Source organism: Lepidochelys kempii, chromosome 18 (genome assembly GCF_965140265.1).
Source record: "Lepidochelys kempii isolate rLepKem1 chromosome 18, rLepKem1.hap2, whole genome shotgun sequence".
In the NCBI taxonomy this organism is placed as follows: domain Eukaryota; kingdom Metazoa; phylum Chordata; order Testudines; family Cheloniidae; genus Lepidochelys; species Lepidochelys kempii.
Genome location: NC_133273.1, coordinates 12,354,817 through 12,377,845, shown reverse-complemented (window position 1 = coordinate 12,377,845; position 23,029 = coordinate 12,354,817). Strand labels below are relative to the sequence as shown.

Genomic DNA, 23,029 nt, shown 5'->3' with positions numbered 1-23,029 from the left:
ACTGGGTGGGGAAAAACCACCTCCATCCTGCTCACAACCCCATCCAGAGATAAGGAAGAGCCACTATTCAGACTCCTCCCAGCTTCTGACCCTAAAACATGGTGGTGGCATGTGTATACTTGAACTTTTAGTCATGCTGTAACATGACTAACACAATGGCATATTCTGCCCACACGAGAATTTACAAAGTGTTGTTAGTTGTGTTTAACCCTAGGCTGCGGTTGAAGAATACTGGAAACTGTATAACTTAATATATTTTTCTCTTTCGGAGTTGGTCAGTCTTGTTTGTCACTGAGATAAAATTGGAACTTTTTCATTTGGATTGGCTGGCCCTTTGGCTAGGGAAATGCACAATTTAATTCTCCTCCTCCCTCTTCCTGCCTTCAGGAACAGCTGTGATACCCAAGCTTGGGTGATGGTTGCTACTGATGTTGACTTGCCTGCAGGAATTGGAACGGCTCTTTGGATTCACCTGACCAAAGATGCTGAGTTCAATTTGCTCCCAGTTGAGGTTCAGAGATGGCAATGGGGGAAGGAAACACAGTCAAAAGACGAAAGGGGAGAGATGCGCTGGAGATTAAAAAGAGTCTGAGGTTACCATGTTTTCATTCTGTACCTTTCACAGATGAGGGAAGCAGCTGCATTTGGCTTTTGAGGCTCACAAGAGGTTTCCCTGATAAAGCCAGCCCACATGCTGTGTTGAAAATGAATACTAATTATGTTACACTGCACTCTTAAATGTGTCTAGATATTCACAGGCGAGAAGGGGGGAGTGGGGCAGAAGTGAAAGTTCTCATACAGAGGTTGTTCTTTATGACCTAAGCAACAAAGGGTAAAAATTATGAAGTGAATCTTCTCCAGCTGACTAATCAACAACCAAAGTCTGCAAGATCATTTGGTCCATGAAGAATGAATGATCCAAGTTTGGGGAGAGATGGAGTGGTTCCCTGGAATGTTTTTGCAGTCCTAGCTTTCTTCTTAGGGGTCCCCTAAACAGAGGTTCTAGAGTAACAGGAGTGTGTGAGGGGTAGATCCCCCTGCATCGATGGCAGCAGCTGCTTTGCAAGAAGGTGATAGTTTTGAGGTTTGTAGAGTTTGGCTGACACCTTAGATTTCCCCTCCCTCCCCACCCCATTCACTTCATTTCAAGAGCTAAATATGAGCAATGGGGCCAGCTAAGTCAAATCTTTACCTTCAGTTTTTGGCTAACAAAGCGTCTTTATTGAATGAGACCATCTTCGTTCTGAAATAATCGTTATTCGTGATATTAATAACATCCGATGAAGTGAGCTGTAGCTCACGAAAGCTTATGCTCAAATAAATTGGTTAATCTCTAAGGTGCCACAAGTCCTCCTTTTCTTTTTGCGAATACAGACTAACACGGCTGCTACTCTGAAACCTGTCATTAATAACAGTGAGTCAGGACTGGATGAAACCCATCTCAGAACAGAATCTGTATTTGATGGTTCCCACACTCATTGTGTGACTTGTTTGTAAAGAGCTCTCTTTGACTTAAGGACAATATAACAAATGGGGAAATCCTCCTCCTCAGCAGACTTGGAAAGGGGAATGAGAGAAGGACCAACGTATCTCCAGAAAGAATAATTGGCAAAGGGCCTTTTTTCCTTTCTGTGATCATAACTAGCTCTTATAAAGTGATTGTCATCTGTTAGTCTCAAAGTGCCTTGCAAAGGAGGTCAGTGCCATTACCAGTGTCCCCATTACAGATGTGGAAACTGAGGCACAGAGCAATGGCGTGACTTGACCAAGCTCTCTAGATCAACTGCCTTCTGCTATGCTGTAATTAAATCTTCTTATCCTACTCTGCCAAGTCATAGAATTCAAGACCACAAGGGATGACCAGATCATCCGGTCCAACTTCCTGTATATCAGCACCCGTGCACTCAACCCAACAATGAAATAGACCCAAGTATTTCAGCTCACAGGAGACTGAACTATTATATGACAGGCAGAGAATGTGAGGGACTGAAGTGCACCAATGGCAGGGAATTGATTAAGTGAGACTCACCCAGGTGAACCTGGAGGTGACTGCCTGAAGCATGAGATTTTAGGGATATCTGACATGAACCAGAAGGGACCCTCAGGGCTGCCGAGCCTTGTCAGCCACCATCACAAGCCACTCTATCATACAATCCCATTCATCAATTTGTTCAGCTTGCTCTTAAAACTAATTAAGTTGTTTGCCTCCACAACTTCTGTTGGGCAGCTGTTACAGGACTTTAGTCCTCTGATGGTTAGAAACCTTCTACTTTCCATCTTGAATTTTTTCACGGCCAATTTATCCCCATTTGTTCTTGCGTCAACATTGTCCTTTAGCTTAAATAGCTTCACTGTCCCTGGTGTTTACCACCTGTTGTAGTTCTAGAGGGCAATCGGATCCTCTCTCAGCCTTCACTGTGCTAAGCTAAACCCACCAAGCTCTTCCAGTTTCCTCTCATAAGAGAGGCCCTCCATTCCCCTGATCATCTAAGTAGCTCTTCTCTGCACTTGTTCCAGTTTGAACTCCTCTTTCTTCAAAATGGGAGGCCAGAATTATACAGTTTACCACATGAGGTCCTACCAGTAGCTTGTACAATGGCATTAATACTTCCCTATCTCTGCTAGAAATGTCTCGCCTGATAACAGCAAATGCAAACCTAGGCTGTTTCGTAGACGCATCACATTGGTGGTTCATAGTCCTCCTATGATCAACGCTAACATGCAGGTTGGTCTCTCCTCCTCTCACTCTCAACTGATGAGCTCATAGCTTATAGCAACAATTCTTCTGCTTAGACTGTAGGTACGTGACTTTACACTTTGTACTGTTGAATTGTATTGCATTTCTGTCACACCAATCTTCAAGCTCATCCAGATCTTCCAGTGTAATATTCTGACCCTCCTCTGTATCATCAGCAAATTTCATGAGCGCACGCTGACTTTTTGTGCCAAGGTCATTAATAAAAGTACTGAATAAGATTGGTCCCAAGACAAGTCCGTGAGGAACTCCACTAGTAACCTCCCTTCAGGCTGGTAATTCACCTTTCAGCACAAACCCAGTGCCTTCTCCCCTTTAGCCGGTTTCTGACCCACCTTGCCATTGTTATACTAATCCCCATCTTCTCTAATTTAGCTAAGTTCCTACTATGTCCAATGCTTTGCTGAGGTCCAAGTATATTAGATCTACTGCATTTCCCAAGTTTCTTACTAACTATTTTACAAGATGCATGTTTCCCCCCATGTTTGGACCCTTTAATACCTATAAGGACATGAGGGATTATTTGCCTTGAGATCCTACCTGCAATGGATGCATTAGAAACTTGTGTAACTAGGGTATTCATTTGCACTGTCGATCGCTCTTCCCCCTGCAGGAATTATTTTTCTTTAGCCCTTGTACAAATAGGGCCTTAGCTTGCATGTGAATGATCACCTGTGATTCCCTCCCCTCTGGCAGATGATCATTGAGCTGTCTAGGACTTAGCTCACATTAGTGCGGGGGGGGGCAGGGGAATCCTACTGTTGGTTCCCAGTGATGCCACTGAACAGGTCTTAGGGAAAGCAGACAGGGCTCCCGCGGCTGCGACCGCTGTCAACACATCTCACGTAACCTAGCTCAGACCAGTTCTAAGTGACACAGTGTATCCAGGACGATCAATGATGCTGCTATTGGGGGGAAATTTGCCCTGTCTACATGAGGAAAATTCTGAGAAGAGTGATGCAATCCACCGCCAGACAGTCACAAAGCCGTAAATTATTACCTTGGCCCCTGGTATCTTTGGCCAAGGATACCATATTAGCACCCCTTTAGCAGGTTGGGCTTAGATCTGGTAGGGTTTTTTTTTCTTTTTGTTTTTTTTTTTCCTGGCAAGGTGCTAAAACAGCTTCCCTGGACAAAGTTCCTGTCTGCTTTAGGAAATTGACCCTTTGCTGACCGTGGATGCTCCCCCTGCACTGGTGCTGAAAAATTTTACTGCTAGTGCAGACAAGACCCAAGCATCTCCAGTGCCCGCTGTCAAAACTTTATCAAGACTCGGTGGAACCAAGCAATCTGTTCTTCGTGGAGCAGAGAGAAGAGGTCCTTTTTAGCTGTTGCATGTATCGGCACAGTGCAGCTGTATTTGCAGGTGATTGCCCTCTGTGCCAGAGGAGTAGCTTGGCTTCACACGATCAGTAAGAAGGCCAGAAACGTGTACAGGGATAAAATAATTTTGTAATGGGTATTTTGGCTATACGGGCAACATGTGCCATGCCCTGATATCATAAGCTTTAACACACATGCAATGCTTGTTAACTTCAAAACGCTGTAGAAACACTAAGTAATGAATCCTTACCACTGCCCCAGGGGGAAGCAATTGCCACCATACAAATAAAAATAAGAAGACACTTCTTTTTTAAGGGGTAAACTGAATCACAGAGCTCTTAAGTTACTCGCCTATTGTCACAAAGTGATAGAACCAAGAGGGTGGATTGATTTAAATCACCCTTTTTTATCATGATTTATATAAGGAAACAGGAAACCTTGGTTTAAGACTTTGATTTTAATCTTGTTTTGCATTTGTACTTTTTGGTTATTTTTCCTAAAGAAAGGTTGTTTCTTATGGGTTGGTATAGTTTGGTAATTCTTTTTGCTAAGCAGGAGGATCTACTATATTTATTTAAGTAAATATAATGCCTTAACATATGTATGTCATATTTTTTATTTTTTTTGAATTACATTAGGAAATGGTGAATGATGCATTTCTTATTTAGTAGGCAATGATTAATTTTTAAACTGTAATTTGTCACAAACTGCATTTGGATGGAAGTTAGAATTTGATTAAAAATGCTCAAAAATGGCATTTAAAAATTATTTAAATAAAACTACATTTGTGCTGAATACATAAGCAAAGAAAGTAAGTATGTCAAAACATGTTTGCATTTAAAATTAACTTCATTAAACAAAAGAAGTATTATCTGTAGTTAGTGAACTGAACTGATCATGACTGATCGCCATGGCCTTCAAGATTTAGAACCCGTAGATCTCATCCTCTCACACTTTGTTTTTATTCGAAAAGGAAAACAAGCTTTCCTGCTTTTTCAACTCCCAATCAGTTTCTCAACTTTGCACAAACTAGCTGAATAAACTGAAATGAAGAAAATTCTCTCTGTACCAGCAGTCAAAAGGCTACTGCAGGCTATAGCTGGTTGTTTAGCACGTCAGCAAACTCTGGTTCCACTCTTTCCCAGTGATTTCCCCTAGTTCATGGGCTGACTTTTTTTAAAACTTTGGCAGTGCATGTGGGCTGCTTGAGTGTTTGGTTTTTTTTAATCTAAATTTAATTTAAATGATTTTTAAATGTTTAGGCCTTAAAGTAGGTTGTCATAAATTCACATTTAATTTTAAATAGGTTTAATTTTTTATCAAGAAAAATGTATTTAAATAAAGAAATCTAACTTATTTAGAAACGCCCCTTTTTAATTTATTAAAAAATAAATAAAATAGCCAGGAATAGAACTTACAAGACATGGGGGATAGAAATCACAGGCCTTTTATGCCCCCACACCTGTGCAGTTTGCACTATGAAAGTAACAGTTGTGTGTGGATGGTACGAGAAGGAGTCGAAGGAGTTCAGTTCTCTGCTGGAACTGCTAGATTGCATAGCCCTCTCCTCCCCAGTGATTCAAAATTGACTTGTGGAATTAACCTTTTGCATTGTTATTATGTCCCACTCATTATCTGGGCAGGGATTCCTCTTCACCCCCACATTTTGACTGCAGTATTTAGGCAGCCACTTTGCAAAACACTCATGCTTGCTAGTGAGAACAGAGATGGCCTCAGACAAAGTTATTTTCCGAAGAAGTCACTCAAAACAGCTTTATAATCTTCTTTGTGATTCCATGAAGCCTGGAGGCTGCGGCCAGCATTTTGAAATATCTCTGCTGTTTTAAATAAGTCTTTCTTAATCTGCATTGCAAACATTTCATGATTCAGGGTCTGGCATGAGACACTCCATCCCAGGGCAGCAGAGGAGCTGGGGACATTATGCAAGAAAATGCCTTGCAGTCCCAAGGCTGCACTGGAGGGATCCTGCAGGAGCAGTGTCCAGCCTTCCTTAATCAGAAAGTGAGGGGCTGCTACCTGGCCCTCAGGATAAAAGGGAAAAAGTAGTACCGGGGGTAGTCTCCAGAAAACCCACCTTGGAATAGGGGAAATAACATACAAGTTGACTATTTGCATATAATGGACAATGGTCCAATATAATAGTCAAATCAGGAGAGCACATGAAATGTCACTTGATTATATTGGTATTAGAATTTTGATTTTATTTTTTTTAACTGGGGGTTAGGCTAAAAGGTAGAATTGTCAGCACTACCCTCCATGATGCTCTCTAATAGGCATTGTGATGCAGTGGGCAGACCATGGGGCTGGGAGTCAGGAAATCTGAGTTCTACACCTGGCTCTGTCATTGGCTTGCTCACCTCTCTGTGCCTCAGTTTCCCCACTTATAAAATGAGGGTAATGATGCTAAATCACCAAAGTAAAATGCTTTGAGATCCACAGGTGAAAAGTACGGTGTGAGAGCAAAGTATTATTGTTAACCTGAAACTTATCCTTCCGCACAAACACACCCATGATCTATAAAACTGATTGGATTAGAAAAGCCAGAAAGGTGGCTCCTTAACTAGCATTTTCTGAGCTGCAGTGAGGATATGAATTTTCCCACCTGTATCGTGTTGCCTCTCTCTTTCTTCCATGCATAAGTTCTCATGAAAGGATGGTAAAAATTAGAGCTGTTTGGAATTTGTTTCTTTCTCTGAAGAAAATTTTGACGACAAATGGAAAAAAAAAAACATTTTTGTGCGTGGAGAACTTTGACTTTTCCTCAAAAACTCAAATATATTTTTTTGCCAGATACTGTTCGATTTTTAGTTTTTACAACAAAACAATCAAACATTTTTTGACGAAAGCCGTCATTTTCGATGAACATTAGTTCAGTTGAAAACCCAATTTTCTGCCAAAAATAAGTCTTGATGGAAAATTTTTGACCAGCCCTTATGAACACGTAACTTATAGGCAGTACTTGTGCTAGAATAGCTTCAGAACAGAGTCTGAGAGTGGCACTGGGAGGGGTGAGGGTGGCTAAGAAATAAGGTATGATGAATTCTGCCCTCTGATGTGGGACTGCACCTTCCATTGATATTGATGGAAATCTGGCTTCTAGTTTTGCTTGGAAAGCAGAAGTTTAAACACTGGCCTTGATTTCATTTGCGGAGCCAGTGCTTTCAATTTACAGCTTTGGAAACGTCCGAGTCAATGAGAGACGTTGGTTTACTATCTATGACTATTAACACCAACAAATCTTTGCTCTGTTCCTTTGGCAGGTGTAGCAGGGCCTCAGTAGGTTTCTGGGCCATGTTTCAAATTATACGGACTAAGGGGGTTGGGCTTTAAAACCTAGAACAGCGATACTCAGACTGAGGCTCACGAGCTGCAGGTGGCTCTTTACTGTGTCTCTTGCGACTTTTTGCCACACGTGATATTAAAACACTGTGTGATTTTAATTATTAACCAGTCAGGATGTGTTTGCTATGTTAACCGATTATAGTTGATAAAATAATACTTGGCCAGTCACTTTGCTTTGAAAATAGTAGTTCTATAATTTCCCATCGTAGTGTTTAAGTATGAATAGTACTATAGTAAATGAAACAATGGATTCACGCAACTGTGACTCTTTTGCATAATGCTGATCGCTAATTTGGCTCCTGAACCACTGAGCTCTGAGTATCACTGACCTCGAGAGAGCATTTCTAGCAGCACCTTGGATCCTGCCTCCTCTGCTCTTTGGATTCCCCCAGAGAATCACTTCCCTTTAAACTGGTTGGGCAAAGTAATTCAGCTTCATTGTCTGTTCTCTGTGATCTATCTCTCTTCTGCTCTCTCAAAGCACTGAGGTTTATTTCTAGGCCACTCACCCTGGCTGAAAACACTGAACTCGTTTTAAAAAAAAAAAAAAAAAAATCAAACCAACCAAGCCTTTAATGTACAGTAGAATCCGGTCCGTAATCAGAGCAAATGCATAGGGGGGTTGAAAGTGACACATGGGTATGCCTGGTTAAAGGCGGCTAAAATGAGGTAATTCACACTTTCTGTCCCTGAGTGTGTTACATCAGTTAGATCCTCTTATACGCCATCCTTCCTGCCTGTAATTCCCATGTATAACTTTGAGCCCCACATTCCCCAAGCATTCAGTTCGCACATGTACCCAGTTGGCCTTATAATTTTTAACATGCCGCTCTCAACCCCAAATGCCTTCACGCTACGCGGCCCGCCAGTCGGTTTTGGATACACTTTTGCCTTCGTGCCACACAACCTTGTGGTTGTCACTTTACATTTTTGACATCAGAAGTGTGAAATTCTGAAACCGAGGTTATAGAAAACCTGGTACATATTAAAGAAGCGAAGCCCACATCATTTCCCTGCTGTCAGTTGTGCTTATATAATTCATTTTCGGCCTTGATCAGGCATTAATGGTTTGCTGCTACTGCAGGGTCTGCGGATGTGGGGCAAAATGCACAGCTAATTCTAGTGCCCCATTTGTCACTTCTCAAGAGCCCTTGTTCATTCATCACAGGTCACAGAACTCGACCGTCCTGCACTGCTGTTGACTGATTGAGCTAGGAACGAATAGTTGAGGGAATGAAAAGGGGAGGCTGACAAAGGCCCCAGTCAGAAATGTGGTATCTGCTGCCACTGAGCGGACAGTGGAAAGAGCTTGATGAGTAAAGTTCATCCTCATGACACAGCGTAAGTGATAAACTCTCAGTGAGGCTTGGTGGATGGCCAAGAAACAGGAAAGCTGGGTCAGCAGAAGGAGACGTTCCACGGTTGAGAAACCGTGCCTTGATTTTAAGGAAGCATTTTACAAAGTTTTCTACGGGCTCGGAGCACTTCGGGATTTTGCTTAGAGGATAATAAAGGCAGTAACGCTACTATGCCAGCTGCAGTGTGGTAATGGTGAGTGGAGTGCGTGTTACTGCTGTGTCATTTTCAGACCTGGCCTTGGCAGCGGATCAATCTGCCAGGCTGTGGATTTCAAGCAGTGAATAAGTGATAAGCTGGCAGGCAGCTGCCCTCTTGTGGGAAAATGATGCATTAAGTAATTGAGTCACATTTTGTTTGCAGATGTGCAATAATTTATCACGGGTTTCAGAGTAACAGCCGTGTTAGTCTGTATTTGCAAAAAGAACAGGAGGACTTGTGGCACCTTAGAGACTAACCAATTTATTTGAGCATAAGCTTTTGTGAGCTACAACTCACTTCATCGGAGGCATTCAGTGGAAAATACAATGGGGAGATTTATATACATAGAGAACACGAAACAATGGGTGTTACCATACACAACAAGTGATCAAGTGATCACTGGTTACAGTCTGTATGGTAACGCGCATTGTTTCATGTTCTCTATGTATATAAATCTCCCCACTGTATTTTCCACTGAATGCCTCCGATGAAGTGAGTTGTAGCTCACAAAAGCTTATGCTCAAATAAATTGGTTAGTCTCTAAGGTGCCACAAGTCCTCCTTTTAATTTATCACAGTCGTTATTTGGCTGTGGGCCAGATTCTTCTCTCAGTCAAATCTGGAATAAGTCCACACTGCAGATTTATGTAATGGTAACTATGAGCCAAATCTGGTCCTGTATGTTCAATATGTTAAACTTTGTAAAAACCCTTGCATTTAATTAAATGATGAAAATCTCCTATGTTTTTTCCAGAAAATTCAGTGGAAGAAGCTGAATGTTGTATCAATCATTTAAAGCGACATAGCTCAACTTGATCTCATGCTGACCATCCCTTACAGCCCAAAGTCGGATCTCATCGGAGAGCCAGGAAAGAAGCGCTGCCCTTGTCAGTGACTTTCCAGAGAAGTTACAGAAAAGCTGGCCCAGCAGGACTTAGATATGGCCACTGACTGTGGTTTCTAAATTTGTCTTTTTAAAACTGGGTAGAAAAACTGGGCTTAGTTCTAATCCCCTTCACAGTACAATGTCTTAGTTGAAACAGTCTAGGGTGACCTCTGAGGGACCTGTCTCTCTAAATGACTGATTTAATAACGTCACCTCCTGCTGCTTAAATGAGTCTTAGAACGGTTGGCTAGTTAAGGTGCTTCTGCAGGAGAGACGAGGAGATCCCCCTTCCTCAGGTAGCCTCTTGAGTCTGTTTGAAGTGTCAGGATCCTTGGTTCGATTACTGTCTCTAGAAGGTAGTGTGTGCTAGTGGTTAGAGAGGTTCTATTTCCAATTCTGATACTAATTTGCCATTTGACTCCATTCCAGTGGGTGTGTCTATCCTGCAACTAGTCACCCGCAGCTGCATGATTCAGGCTCATGAAGTCCACCCATTTGGGCTTGGGCTGCAGCCCGAGCTCTGTGACCCTCCCAGAGCCTAGGTTCCAGCTAGATCCGCAGTTAAATGGCCCCTTAGCCCGAGCCCCTTGAGCCCGAGTCAGCTGGCATGGACCAGCCACGGGTTTTAAATTGCAGGGCAGACATACCCTTCCAGGCTTTCCTATCGTTCTGCTGTAGGGCACCAGATTCCTCATCCATAGAAAAGAGAGAGAGCTTCAGAGGCTGGGTGTGAAGTTAGTGGATGAATGCTGGTAAAGCTCAGTGAGACTCTGCACTGTCTACAGAAGGCATTGTAGAAAGGTGAAGCGTTATGCTGAAGGACTGGGGGAAATTCTCCCGCAGAAGCCAAGAGGATGCTGATCTGCTGTGGATTTCCTGAGGTCCTTGTTACCTGTCAAAGCGCTAACAAGAGGCATGGTCTATGGTGGATCTCCTGGTTCCATCTCTTTCTGAGACAAGTTGCTGTTTCAGACAATTTTACACTTTCCACCAGTTGCTGAAAATGGAATTCGGAGAACGGGGTGGGGAGCGGTTTTAATGGGAGACTGCCAAGTTCAAATGATCTCATCAGAAAACTTGTACAAGTGAAATTTCCCAGTATGTGCTTCAGATTGCTCTAAGCAAGGCGCTGAAGCTGCTGAGCAGAGGTGCCTGCCGGTTTATTTCCTTCTTGAGACAATTCCCAACTGAGTCTTTTTATCTAAGGAAGGTCAGAGCAGAGGCCACTCCTGAAAACCTTTTACGCACAAGAGAAGCTTCACTGAAGACAGTGGGACTGGGCATGGGAGTAAGGGTTTGCAGGCTCTCCCCTTGGGCCAAACTGCTACTGATGTTGCTGCAGGTTCTGTCCCCATGTTACCAGTGAAACAATTGAATCGCAAGCAGGTCTTTGGGTTGGATTATATCCAGTTACACAATTGAACACGGCTATATATTTACTACACTGATACATGGGAGAGGAGACTGCTGGACCCCGTTAACAAACAGGAGCTTAACAAAATGGCAGAACTGCAACAAGGTAGTTTCAAGCATCTTTGAGAAGGATGGCATGCACCTGTTGCGAGTGGCCCAGGTCACCGGATGCCTGGAAATAACGCACAAAACTGATGATTAATGTAGAGAGTTTTATTTATCATGTCCATTCTGGCTGGATAGCTACATAGCCCTGACTATGACCCAAAGTCTAGCATCCTTTGCATAGTTTTAGCATATACTTGTATATGCTAAAGGGTTATACTCTTAGCATAGTCCGGTCTAAAACCTGATATGGATTCCTTCGGGAGTCTACGTTGGTTATTCCCAAGTTCTGGTCTGGAGTGGACAGGGGGTCATTCTAGGACAGTACTGCAGTCCATGGAGTTGCGTTTGTCACCGTAGGCTTTTGAGCACTGAAATGGCAGATGGGCGGGTTGCAATGCAGCTTCCCATTCCCACGCGCCACTCGTCTACTCGCGCACAGGGAAGAGCTGCACAAAGCTGGGCTTTTCTGCGGTTTGGACGGGGGGCATAGTGGGTAATTACGACGTGCTGTACATTGAATGCTGCTGCTTCACTCCTGAGCTTTACTGCGATCTTTGGTCTCTTTGATTTTCTAGACATCGATTCCCTCACCTCAGTCCTGTGATGTGCGAGAGAACTGGCTCTATGATGAAACTTCACAACGCTGCTGCTACCAATGTCCCTCAGGTCTGTATGTTTGTAACGCGGTAACAGTTAACAGGCAAACATGACGGCGCATCTTACTGGTGCAAATGAACTAGGCAACGTGCAGTGGTGGGGGGAGTTCTTTCTGTTCCCTGCATAGGTGTGCAGTGCGCGGTTTTATGAATGAGCAACAGGTCTGGATCCAGATCCCCTCCCCTCAAACGTCCCAGTGATCTGCAGGATGAAGGGCATAACCCCCTGCTCGTTTTTAGGCATTGACCATTTAGGCCTGGTCTACACTTAAAATTTAGGTCAAAGTAGCTATGTTGGTTGGGGGTGACAAATCCAAACCACCGCTGCCCCCTCCTCCACACCCCCCCCCCCCAATAAGTGTAGCTTTGCAGACCTAACCCTCAGCACAGAGGCAGCTATGCTGACGGAAGGATGCTTCCATCGACCTAGCTACTGTCGTTGGGGGAGGTGTTGGTTCCTACACTGATGCAACAACCCCTTCCATCAGTGTAGGCAGTGTCTCTATTACGGGGTTATGCCAGCATAGCTACAATGGAATAGCAATGCCAATATGGTCTCCAGGGTGTAAACATACCCTGTGGACTTGGTCTGGCAAGGAGTTGTGCCTCTAGCAATAAGGCCCTCAGCACCTCATTGGAGGTGCTCAGAGCCTCGCAAAATTGGGTCCTTAATTTGCATCCCGCTGAATTTGAGTCTGCACGGCCCTGCACTTTGCGTCGTCACGTCCATCTGTGTGCAGCGTGTGGACAGAAGGTGTAAAACGCTGCCATAGTGATTTGCGGGTGTTTTGCACTCACTCTGCACTGCTGCGAGTGACTGCCCAAGAATCGGACCCACAGATTTGCTGCTGCAGGGTTTCAGACTGTCCAGTAAAACTGTGAAGCTCAATTTGCATCCGATCGCAGGCCATAAAAATAGCAAACGGCACAGGGGAAACTCTGTTGCTTTCTTCAGAGTCAAAACAGTTCAGAAAGTGTTCCAGAGGAGATGGAGGTGGGCAGCTTGTTTTCAGCGCCGGCAGCAGGCCGCTCGGAAGCTAGCCATGACTCATAAAGACTAACGAGCCTTGTGGTCAGAAACAGGAAATGGCTTAGTGAGACTGAGTCCTGGAAATGCCTGAAGCTAGCCCCATTGGCCAGAGTAGTTCAGTGGGCGGGGCATTTTGTGGCATTTCCCTCTTTGTAAAAACATTTTTCTTTTTTTTTTTCCTCAAAAGGAAATTTTTGACATTTATTTGTTAGGCTGATAGCGCGCGGGGGTACTGTGCTTGGCTGAGAGTATTTGCATGAAGTTGGATTGGGTCAGTAGCAGGGCATCCTTTCTGAGCTGTGGCCATGTGATGTCACGACTATGCCGGGGCTCGTGAGAGACCCACCCTGGTGTGTGTGGCCAGCTGAGACCTTACAAATTAGGAAGAAGGGGACTGCTTCCAGTAAAACAAGAAATTAGGGCTGAGGAAGCTGCTTTTACCCAGTTTGGAACCTACTCAAATGGATGGATAGCCATCTGTCTTGTTGTGTCTATACCATCCAAATCCTGCATCTTGGCAGGGGATTAGACTAGTGACCCTTGTGGTCCCTTCTAACCCCATGGTTCTATGATCCTCAACTGGTGTACGTCAGAGTGGCTTCATTGCCTTCAGAGGGGCTTCCCCATTTTTATAGAGGCTGGGAGTTGTACCAGAAGGATGTTGGCTTATTGTTCTGCTTAAGGAAGACTGTGGGTTAAAGAGGAGCAGAGAGAGAGAGAGAGAGGAGAAAAGGGGAGGGGGGAAATCTAGGGGGAGAAGAGCATTAAAAAAGGATCAGGGAGAGGAACATTCCCTGGACAAATAGATACTATACTACATTAAAAGAATATTCAGGTTGCAAAATCAAGCCCTCAAAAGTTAGGAAATGGCAGAATTAAGGTTGTCTGTGCCGTCCTCCCTTAGCTGCTCACCCTAGTCCCACTCCACCAACCACAGCTGCACACCTGCATCCCTGAACCTGTCCACTAGACTAGACCATCATTCCTCCGAGCACAATCCCAGAGAAGGCCAGCAGTGTTTACTCCATGGGCTGCCAGTCATCTGATCCACAGCCACACTCAGCCGGCTCTCTGCAGGGCATTATTTCAGCCTCAGTTCCTGACACAGCTGGTTGCTAAAGGAAATAGCTTTTTTTTTTTTTTTTTTAAAGGACCGTGTGGCAGGCCTGAGCACGGGCATTGCAGCAGTCCCCGCCCTAGTGAGCCTGGCTCCAGACAGTGGGAGGTGGGAGCCACGTAGCTGGGAGATGTCTGGTGGCCTTTAGTCACCTAAATATAGCACTGATGCTGTCACCTGCACCGCCCACGCTGGGCTTGCCAGAATGGTTAGCGAGTGTGTCGTTTTCCTCCGAGGCGTTGGCATTGTGCAGAAAGAGGTGGGCCGTGTCCCTGGATTCTTTCTCTCCCACCCTGTGCCCCATTCCCGGGCTGCTGCTGGGATTTCTCCTTGAGTGCATGATGCTGCTACTGTGCCTTCCTCGCTGGTCGTGGTTAGACCGCGTACCCAGCTGCTTAGACTACTGACCTTTTAGAGGTGCCTCTGGCCCAGCCACCCCTGCTCCCCACAGGAGCTGCCCCAGAGAGGCTCCAGCCTGGCCTCCTTCCACTCCCCTGCACAGCTTTTGAGGGTGCAGCTCTGCCCCTTCGAGCTCCCATTTGCACCAGCCTCCCCGAGATGCTGGCAGCAGTTGAGAGGAAAGCGGATATCTAGGGCAGTAAAATGTTTAGCACCAGCCCTGCGTGTTGCTACCAGAGACCTGAAGGAGCCAGTGAGGAGCAATTGTCTGAGGAATCTGCCTGGCAATGGGGCACTGCCCTGCAGACCTGCCAGCCCCCTCTATCTTCCCATTTGTAACCTCCCGGCGGCATTTGTGGAGAGAAGATCCATCCTAGTGTTGTGTGGGAGGTGGTCTGAGGAGCCTTCAGACATATAACGGGGCGACTGTCCCCTAAAGGCTAGTAATCACCAGTGGTCAGTCAACACCTGCTCTGTGGTGTGTCCTTTGAAGTGCTGGGGCTTTTTAAGCATGGATGAAGACCCAGGGAAGGCAGTTTCTTTAAGGCCCTGGGATCAGGAGTTTTGTGGAGTGGGCGGGGCAGGATTCCTCTCTCAGCTAATCAGGACAAGCTCTAGGAGGGAAACATTATATATATAATAATAGATATATAGACATACACTCTCTCCTCCCTCAAAAGCAATGGAGACAGTGGCTGGAGGAATCCTCCTGGCAGGAGAGTGAAAGGACTGACTGGAGGAAGGAGCTAGCAGAGGCCCTACAGCAGGCCTCAATTACACCCCCAGCCCCAAGGAGGAGAGCCAGGGGCTGGAGCAGAAAGCAGGCTGCAGTGCAGTAGAAGACGACTCCGGCCAAGGAGGGCTGGGCAGGATGAAATTTGGACTCGGAGAACTTTGTTTTGATGGGAACCGTTTATGGTGAGGATAAAGCAGGGTGTTGCTGGAAGAGAAAAGCCTATTTGAAAAAGAAACTGAGACTTGGCCAGTAGAGGATGCTACCGGGCAGCACAGCATTTGACAGGATGGTTCTCGCCCTTGGCTTCTCTCCGAGCCCTTGGTAAGAGGCTTCTTATTGATTTTTGCTTCTCTCTTTCAGGCTACCATAAACAGAAAGAGTGTCCCACAGATCCAGGCCGGGACTGTGGGCAGTGTGAGCCTGAGCACTTCCTGAACAGGGAGCAAGGGAAGCCACACTGCAAGGCCTGCGTGTCATGCAAGCCAGGTATTTGTTTTGCTTATCTCCGGCACTTACATCATGCCGACACCTTCTCTGGGTTTGAGCTGGGCCAGTTTCATTGTATCTTGATTTCTTGCCTTTCCACTCCCTGTCTGGACTGGCGAGGGAAGCCGCCTCGTCTTAGTCCTTGATCCATCAGCTGCAGCACCGGGCTGATGTGAGTCCCCTTTCAGGTTAAGATGCACTGCAGTAAGGTATCCCCATTATGTGAAATGGGTCCCGTTTGTATATTTGGGTATCTCAGTAGGACATCCAAAGGCTGCATTTGGGGCCTGATCCAAATCCCACGGAAGTCAATGGAAAGACTCCACTGTCTTCGGTGGAATTTGAATCAGGCCCTTGGAGAGTGCATGTCTGGATATTTTACTTTCCCACTTTGTGCGCCTGCTTGAGCATCCAAATACTTGGCTTGGATGTTGGGTTCAGTTTCGAAAAGTCATCCCACCCTGTGACATAATGTTAGAGAGAGGAACGAACCAGGGAGCTTGGATCTGAATTCAGATTTGCATCTTGGTTCTTCCCATCTCTTGTGTCTTTCACCCCAGTGGATCCCAAAGAGTTTTGCAGATGCAGAACTGAAGTGCAAGCCTTACTGGGATTGCAGCTACCTCTGGGGTGACGCCCAGAGATGTTTATCAATGCACAACAACGCTACCCACCAGGTTAGAACAGGGAGGCTAGTGCCATGTTTAAGAGATGCTACCAGGAAAATTTAGGGGGATGGAACACAATTGCCTGAGCTAAAATTTAGCTCAGGCGGGAGAGTTAACACCCCGATCTTGCAGTGAGATCGTGACAGCCCACAAGTGGTTGGACCCCAGTAATGACATTTCATTCAGAATGGCATTTCCAGCAGCAAAATGGCCCCCTGTGCTGGCTCAGTACTTAGTGAGGTGGAATGCCACCTACTACCTCACAGTGCCACTTCCTAGGGGACCTGGGATTTCCCCAGAGGTCTCCCATTCAGCTATTGACCAAGCCTGATCCCTGCTTGGTTGATAAGACTCCAGCCCATTGGTCTGCAGACTTCTCCTGCTATTGTGACTTAAGTTGTCGCTGAACAGAACTCTCATTATCTCGTGTCCCGCCCTGCTTTCCAGGACACCTGGATTGAAATAGCTCAACTCTTCTCCTCTCCTGCATCTCCTCCATGCTAATTTTTTCTCACTCCCCCTTTCAGAATTCGACCTTGTGGAGAAAGTCCCTTGCTCCTTCAGTTCCAGAAGGGTGTGTGAGTGCCGAGCAGGGCTGTTTTGTAAGGTTGCAGTTCTGAACAGCTGTGCGAGATGCATTTCCCACACTGTCTGCAAGCCAGGATTTGGAGTCCTAGCCAGAGGTAAGCATCCCACCCATGCCAGCCAGTCTCCTCTGTCTTTGGCCATGGGATGGTGCTGGTGATACGGCTCACTCTGTCACGTATGGCTTGACGATCTTTTTTTTTTTCTGCAGGCACCTCAGAAGTTGATGTCTCCTGCAAAGAATGCCCTTCGGGTACCTTCTCTGAGCGGCACTCCAGCACCGAACACTGCAAGCCTCACACAGAGTAAGCCCAGCTTTTTGCTAGTGAGCAGAGATTTGAGAGCATCTCTATTTCTCTTATTGTTTGCACCAGACGCCATGGCCAGGGGGCGTTTTGAGTGGGGATGGACGAACCCCTCTAACCTCGAGCTCACTTGACTGGAGTGGGTTAGACTTGAACATGAATGTTAGATTTGTATCTGGCTTAAAGAGGGCAGGGGGAAGAGTAATGGGAAGGGATGAGCTTCTGGCTAAGGGCAGATGACACAAAAATGAGCAAGGGGGTGGTTATCATTCAGGTAACCTCTCTCCTGTCTTCCATTCCCCCAAGGATTCCTCATGCATTTTACTCTGTGACCCATAACCTCCGTGTTCTCCTTCCCCTTCCCAGCTGTGCCAAGCTAAACAAGATAGCAGTGGGCAGCGGAAATTCCACACACGACCAAGTCTGCATAGATCCGCCTCCCATGCACCTCACACCTGCCACTTTGTCTGGGAAATTCAGCAACGAGCCAAAGGATTCCAGCAAGGCAAGACCACCGCACCTGAGTGAGCAGCCAACTACCGTGGGAGGCCAGCATTCCCACACTGCCACAAAGCCAGTGACCAGGGCCAGCATCCTCACAAGTGACGCAGCCTCTGGCGATGCCAACTGGACCGCTACGGGAACCATCGATGGATCGGATACAAAACAGGCAGCTGGCACATCCCCTACCTCAGATATAGCTACAGAAAAGACCGCCAAGACAGGTAACAGCGCTGATAATGCACGTGATGAGTGCAGCCCAGGAAGGTGGGCTTGGGTCTGCGTGCGTGTTCTGGTGTGGGAACATCTTTCTCTCTCATAGTGCCTGTGGACCCCCCCCATACCTTTTAAAAAAACCCCCAAACCCAAGCTGGAGAACATGCAGCTTCATTAACGATACCCCTTATGCCCGCTCTGTGTTGCAGGTGATGGGAGCTTTGTTCCCTGGGGTGCGGTGGTTCTCTGCAGCATGGTGCTACTCGTTGGTATGCTGGCGGTTTGGCAAAGGAAGGTTTGCAAGCGGCGGATCTTCACTCTGAGTAGGAAGAGTGAGTTTCCTGAGCCCTCTAGCTGTTCATTAACCCGTAGCATGCTGGTAGTGTCACCTGTTCTCCCAGAGGTTTGGGTGGCCGCTGCATGTGTCGGGAAGAAGGGCCAAACCACCAGCCCTTGGGAGGCAGGCAGGGCTGGGTGAGGGTTCCAGGCAGATCCTGACCTCCCGGTTTTAAAGGTTCGAATTCTATAACAATTCGTGGAGGAAGAAAGAGATGGTGCTGCCATGAAACAAACGGGAGCTCACAGGCTGCGTGGGGAGTTTCTCAGAGGCTGTGGGAGAAATGGTAACAAAACGTCTCTCTACCCAGCACAGACCGGTGTCGTCCGGGGTCTGTTTTGTGCAGGAAGTGTGTTAGCTGGTATAGCCCCAAGTGGAGAGAGGGGAAGGGTAATCTTCATTGGTAATGATCAAATCTAGTTCTCCAGATGTTCCAGAGCTACTCTGGTGCTGAACATGGTGTCTCTTTATTTTCTCAGCTCCTGATCTGTATCCAGTCACTACAGCTAGACCCAGATCTGTACGTCAGGGTAGGTGACCGATAGAGGCTGGAGCCATCGTTCTGGTCTGTCTTGGAAGGTTTTCTAGCTGAATTTCAATCCATTTTTGTATTGATTCGGACAACTGTTACCGAGAAACGTTTTTACATTAGGAGACTTCTATGGCGGGTGCCCGTGAAAAGACATGGCATTGCTCTCTCCAGCACTATTAGAACGGTGCAACAGATGGCGCTCTTCCACCTGAATTGATGCCCTTGTGTAGTAAGTGGGGCCCAATGCTGCTGGAGGTGTGCTGTTTTTTAGATGCAACTTAAAACCACAGTCCCTGACCACTGAAGGCCTTGTGGCATGTGTTACAAGAGCGGAGAGGGCATTAACCACAGTACCCTAACCAAACTCGAGCCTGAGTCATTATTGTCATGCTGTCTGGAGTGGTTCAGGACCATGAGTGCCGACAGCAGGGCAGACGCTCCAAACTGGTGGTGTATTCTAGACAGGGGCTCTGGATTGGGGGGGGCCAGGTGGCCAGGGCCTTCTCACTTATTACCTGCAGTACGGACAAGTGACTGGGAGGGGTGAAGAGAAGTGAGCAGGGGGCGATGCCTTGGGGGAAGGGGCGCCGTTGGGGGTGTGTTTGTGTCGTGGTTCAGGTGCCTGGGGGGCGCCCCCTCCCCGTGCTTTTAGGGTACTTCCAACGCTCCTGGTTCTAGAAGTGGATTTCACCAAGCCAGTAACAAGGAATTCGCATTTGATCACCATACTAGCCTTACCACGGAGTTGCAGACGCTCTCCTTAGACTCTGCAGTCTGTCTTGCCATCCAGACAAACTGGACATTTGTTATAAATGATCACTTACACCAAAAAAATCACACCACATTCAGGTTGCTTCCAGTCCCAAGAGACCAGTCATTACCCCCAGATCAGTTAGCCCCCTAGCTCTTGCACCAACGACAACGCCTGTAGCTAATCCTGTAATAAACTAGCTAAAGGCTTATTAACTAGGAAAAAGAAATTGGAGAGTTATTTACGGATTAAAGTAAGCAAACCTATACACATGCATGAGTTACCTTCTAAATCGTCAGAGTGACAGTTGTAGTGTTTCAGAGTAGCAGCCGTGTTAGTCTGTATTCGCAAAAAGAAAAGGAGTACTTGTGGCACCTTAGAGACTACCCAATTTATTTGAGCATGAACTTTCGTGAGCTACAGTTGTAGTGATCGGTCAGTTCCAAGCGTCTTTCAGGGCAGACCCAGGAGGAAGCCCTTGGGGATCTCTGGCTTCAGTATAGGCTGTGTCTACACTTGCAGAGTTTTTGCGCTGTCAGTTTCACTGGTGATAGTGAACGGGTGAAAGAAAAGCACTGGTTTGTGTACTCACTTCCACAGGGCTCAGAGAGTGTTTACGTTTGCAGCACTTCCATTGCGGATCAAGGTAGCTATCCCACAGGGCAGCTCCTTGTGGGAAGGGGAGGGAGGGATGATCATGGGGCACCCTGGGTCCCTGCACGGCCCTCTCTCCCCAAACATTGATCAGCTCTAGTAGCTCAGCCTTGCTCCAAGCAGGGGATCGTTTGCTCCGTGGAGCAGTCAGCATCACCTGGCCAGCTGATAAGTGAGCACTTGCCAAGAAAACAGGAAGGGGAGTTTCAAAGTTCCCGGGCTTTACATGGGGAGGGGCGGACGTCTGTTTACCTGGCGTCAGAGCAACAGAGCTACTGGCCAGAGCGGCCACCTAGGCACTGTGGGGATCCTGCGGAGGCTAAAAGCTCTGTAAACAGGAAAAACGTGTCTTCACTTGCACATCCCCACAAAAGCATCACCGGTAAGGGCTGTACGTCTCTCGTGGAGGCGGTTTTCTTTTTGCGGTGAAACTTCTGAGTTTCACCGCAAAAAGTCATTGGCGAGTGTAGACGCTCCCACAGTCTTTGCGCAAAAAAGGGAATTTTCCCGCTTTAAATGGCAAGTGTAGACATGCCCTTCGAGTCTCTGGCACTTCAGAGTGCAAACAGCTAAAAAGTTGAACATTTTTCCTGTGGCTTTGTTTTATTTCCTTCATTCAGCTTCCAAGCCCACAGGAGGAGCTTCCTTCCACATAGCCTTTCACTCATGGATAGAGCCATTAACCAGTCCTTTGTATTGCAATGATTCTTGATGGCCCATCTGACCTTGAATTGATCGATGAAGTGAGCTGTAGCTCACGAAAGCTCATGATCAAATAAATTGGTTAGCCGCTAAGGTGCCACAAGTCCTCCTTTTCTTTTTGCGAATACAGACTAACACGGCTGCTACTGTGACATCTGACCTTGATAGCCCTTCTGAATGGGCGGAGGGAATGGGGGATGGTTCCCATGCTTGAGTTCACAAGTTCAGGGCAAACCTTTTTAAAGTTATAAAGCACAACTTACATATTGTCTTATAGACTGGAATACAGACATTACAAGTGAGATTCATGCAGGCAGCAACTTACAAGCATTTCATAAAATCTAAACACTAAATACATTCTGATAATAACCATCAGAGGAGTGAAGTTTTGGAAAAGCCTTCCAAGGGAAGCAGTGGGGGCAAAAGATCTATCTGGCTTTAAGATTAAACTCGATAAGTTTATGAAGCAGATGGTATGATGGGATAACATGGTTTTGGTAATTAAATATTCATGGTAAATAGGCCCAATAGCCTGTGATGGGATATTAGATGGGGTGGGATCTGAGTTACTACAGAGAATTCTTTCCTGGGTATCTGATTGGTGAATCTTGCCCATATGCTCAGCGTTTAGCTGATCGCCAGATTTGGGGTCGGGAAGGAATTTTCCTCCAGGGCAGATTGGAAGAGGCCCTGGAGGTTTTTCGCCTTCCTCTGTAGCATGGGGCCCGGGTCACTTGCTGGAGGATTCTCTGCTCCAAGTCTTTGAACCATGATTTGAGGACTTCAGTAGTGCAGCCATAGGTGAGAGGTTTATCGCAGGAGTGGGTGGGTGAGATTCTGTGGCCTGCGTTGTGCAGGAGGTCAGACTAGATGACCATAATGGTCCCTTCTGACCTTAATATCTATGAATAAGACTAAGCAAAACTACCTATTCTGAGCAAAACTAATGTACTGTTGACCTGGTCTGGTCTCCAGCTATGAGGTTGTCTGCTCCTAGCCAGTTCCTGCAGCCTGGGCAAGAGCGGCCATCTGGCCTGCCAGCCTCACAATTACATTTTGCCCAGCTAACCTCCCCTTGCGATTTCAATTGGATAGTCTGTTCTATCCGGCTTTTCTTCTGTTCTCGTTGCCCTCGTATCTAAATACATTCAGCGGGGCGTTAATCAACGTGACTAACATCTGGCATGTGTGGTTCATTCTTTATTGAATATGGGGTTCTCCTTTACTACTCTGCTTAAACTATTGGTTATATAAACAGCAGCTGCATTCGCTCCAAATGTGCCCGCATTTTAGTAGTAGGGAAGGAATGCAAAAGGTACGTCAGTTTGTAAAATAACTTAAAATCCCTCAGGGTAAAGGCTGCTGTACAAATACAAGACGAGGCATTGATAATTGATAATAACAATCTTGTGATTGTTAAATTAATATAAACTCACCCATGATATGTGATTTCCCCCCCCCCCCGCTTCTCATTGTAGGTTCTGATCTGATGAAGAACTGTGCCGTAAGTATGAAATAGATTCCCCAAATCACTCCTGTTTTCCCTGAAAGGGGCACAAATAATTAGTGGTATTTTATAATGTCCTTTTAAACCATCAGTGACAACCTTCTCAGGTCTACAGAACAGCCTTATATCAGTGTAACTACGTCACTCAGGGGTGTGAAAAATCCACACCCTTGAGCGAGGCAGTTTACCAACCTAACCCCCGTGTAGACAGTACTATGTCGGCAGGAGAGCTTCTTCCATCAACATGGCTACTCCCTCTTGCAGAGGTGGATTAACTACACCGACAGGAGACAGTCTCCCATCAGTATCTTCACCAAAGCATTTTAAGTGTAAACCTGCCCTTCAGTTTGCCCCTTCCCATTGTAACCTCTGATGTAAATGCACGTGGGGATGTATCCGTACTTATTTGGGGCCTGATCTTGGAAGCCTTCCGCTGGCAAAAT

The 23,029-nt window shown here is 46.3% G+C and overlaps 1 protein-coding gene across 2 annotated transcripts in view; it reads left to right on the top strand.

Annotated features, from left to right (window-relative positions):
• Positions 1 to 23,029, top strand: part of TNFRSF8 (TNF receptor superfamily member 8) — a 39,919-nt gene that overhangs the window by 6,991 nt on the left and 9,899 nt on the right. The window contains exons 2-9 of one of the 2 annotated variants that reach the window (XM_073316667.1): positions 11,980 to 12,070; positions 15,703 to 15,828; positions 17,024 to 17,179; positions 17,293 to 17,386; positions 17,753 to 18,111; positions 18,313 to 18,435; positions 18,920 to 18,970; positions 22,558 to 22,583. In XM_073316667.1, coding sequence (XP_073172768.1) covers positions 11,980 to 12,070; positions 15,703 to 15,828; positions 17,024 to 17,179; positions 17,293 to 17,386; positions 17,753 to 18,111; positions 18,313 to 18,435; positions 18,920 to 18,970; positions 22,558 to 22,583 — 1,026 coding nt within the window. The remainder of the gene's footprint in view (positions 1 to 11,979; positions 12,071 to 15,702; positions 15,829 to 17,023; positions 17,180 to 17,292; positions 17,387 to 17,752; positions 18,112 to 18,312; positions 18,436 to 18,919; positions 18,971 to 22,557; positions 22,584 to 23,029) is intronic. The other variant, XM_073316668.1, reaches the window with a different exon arrangement.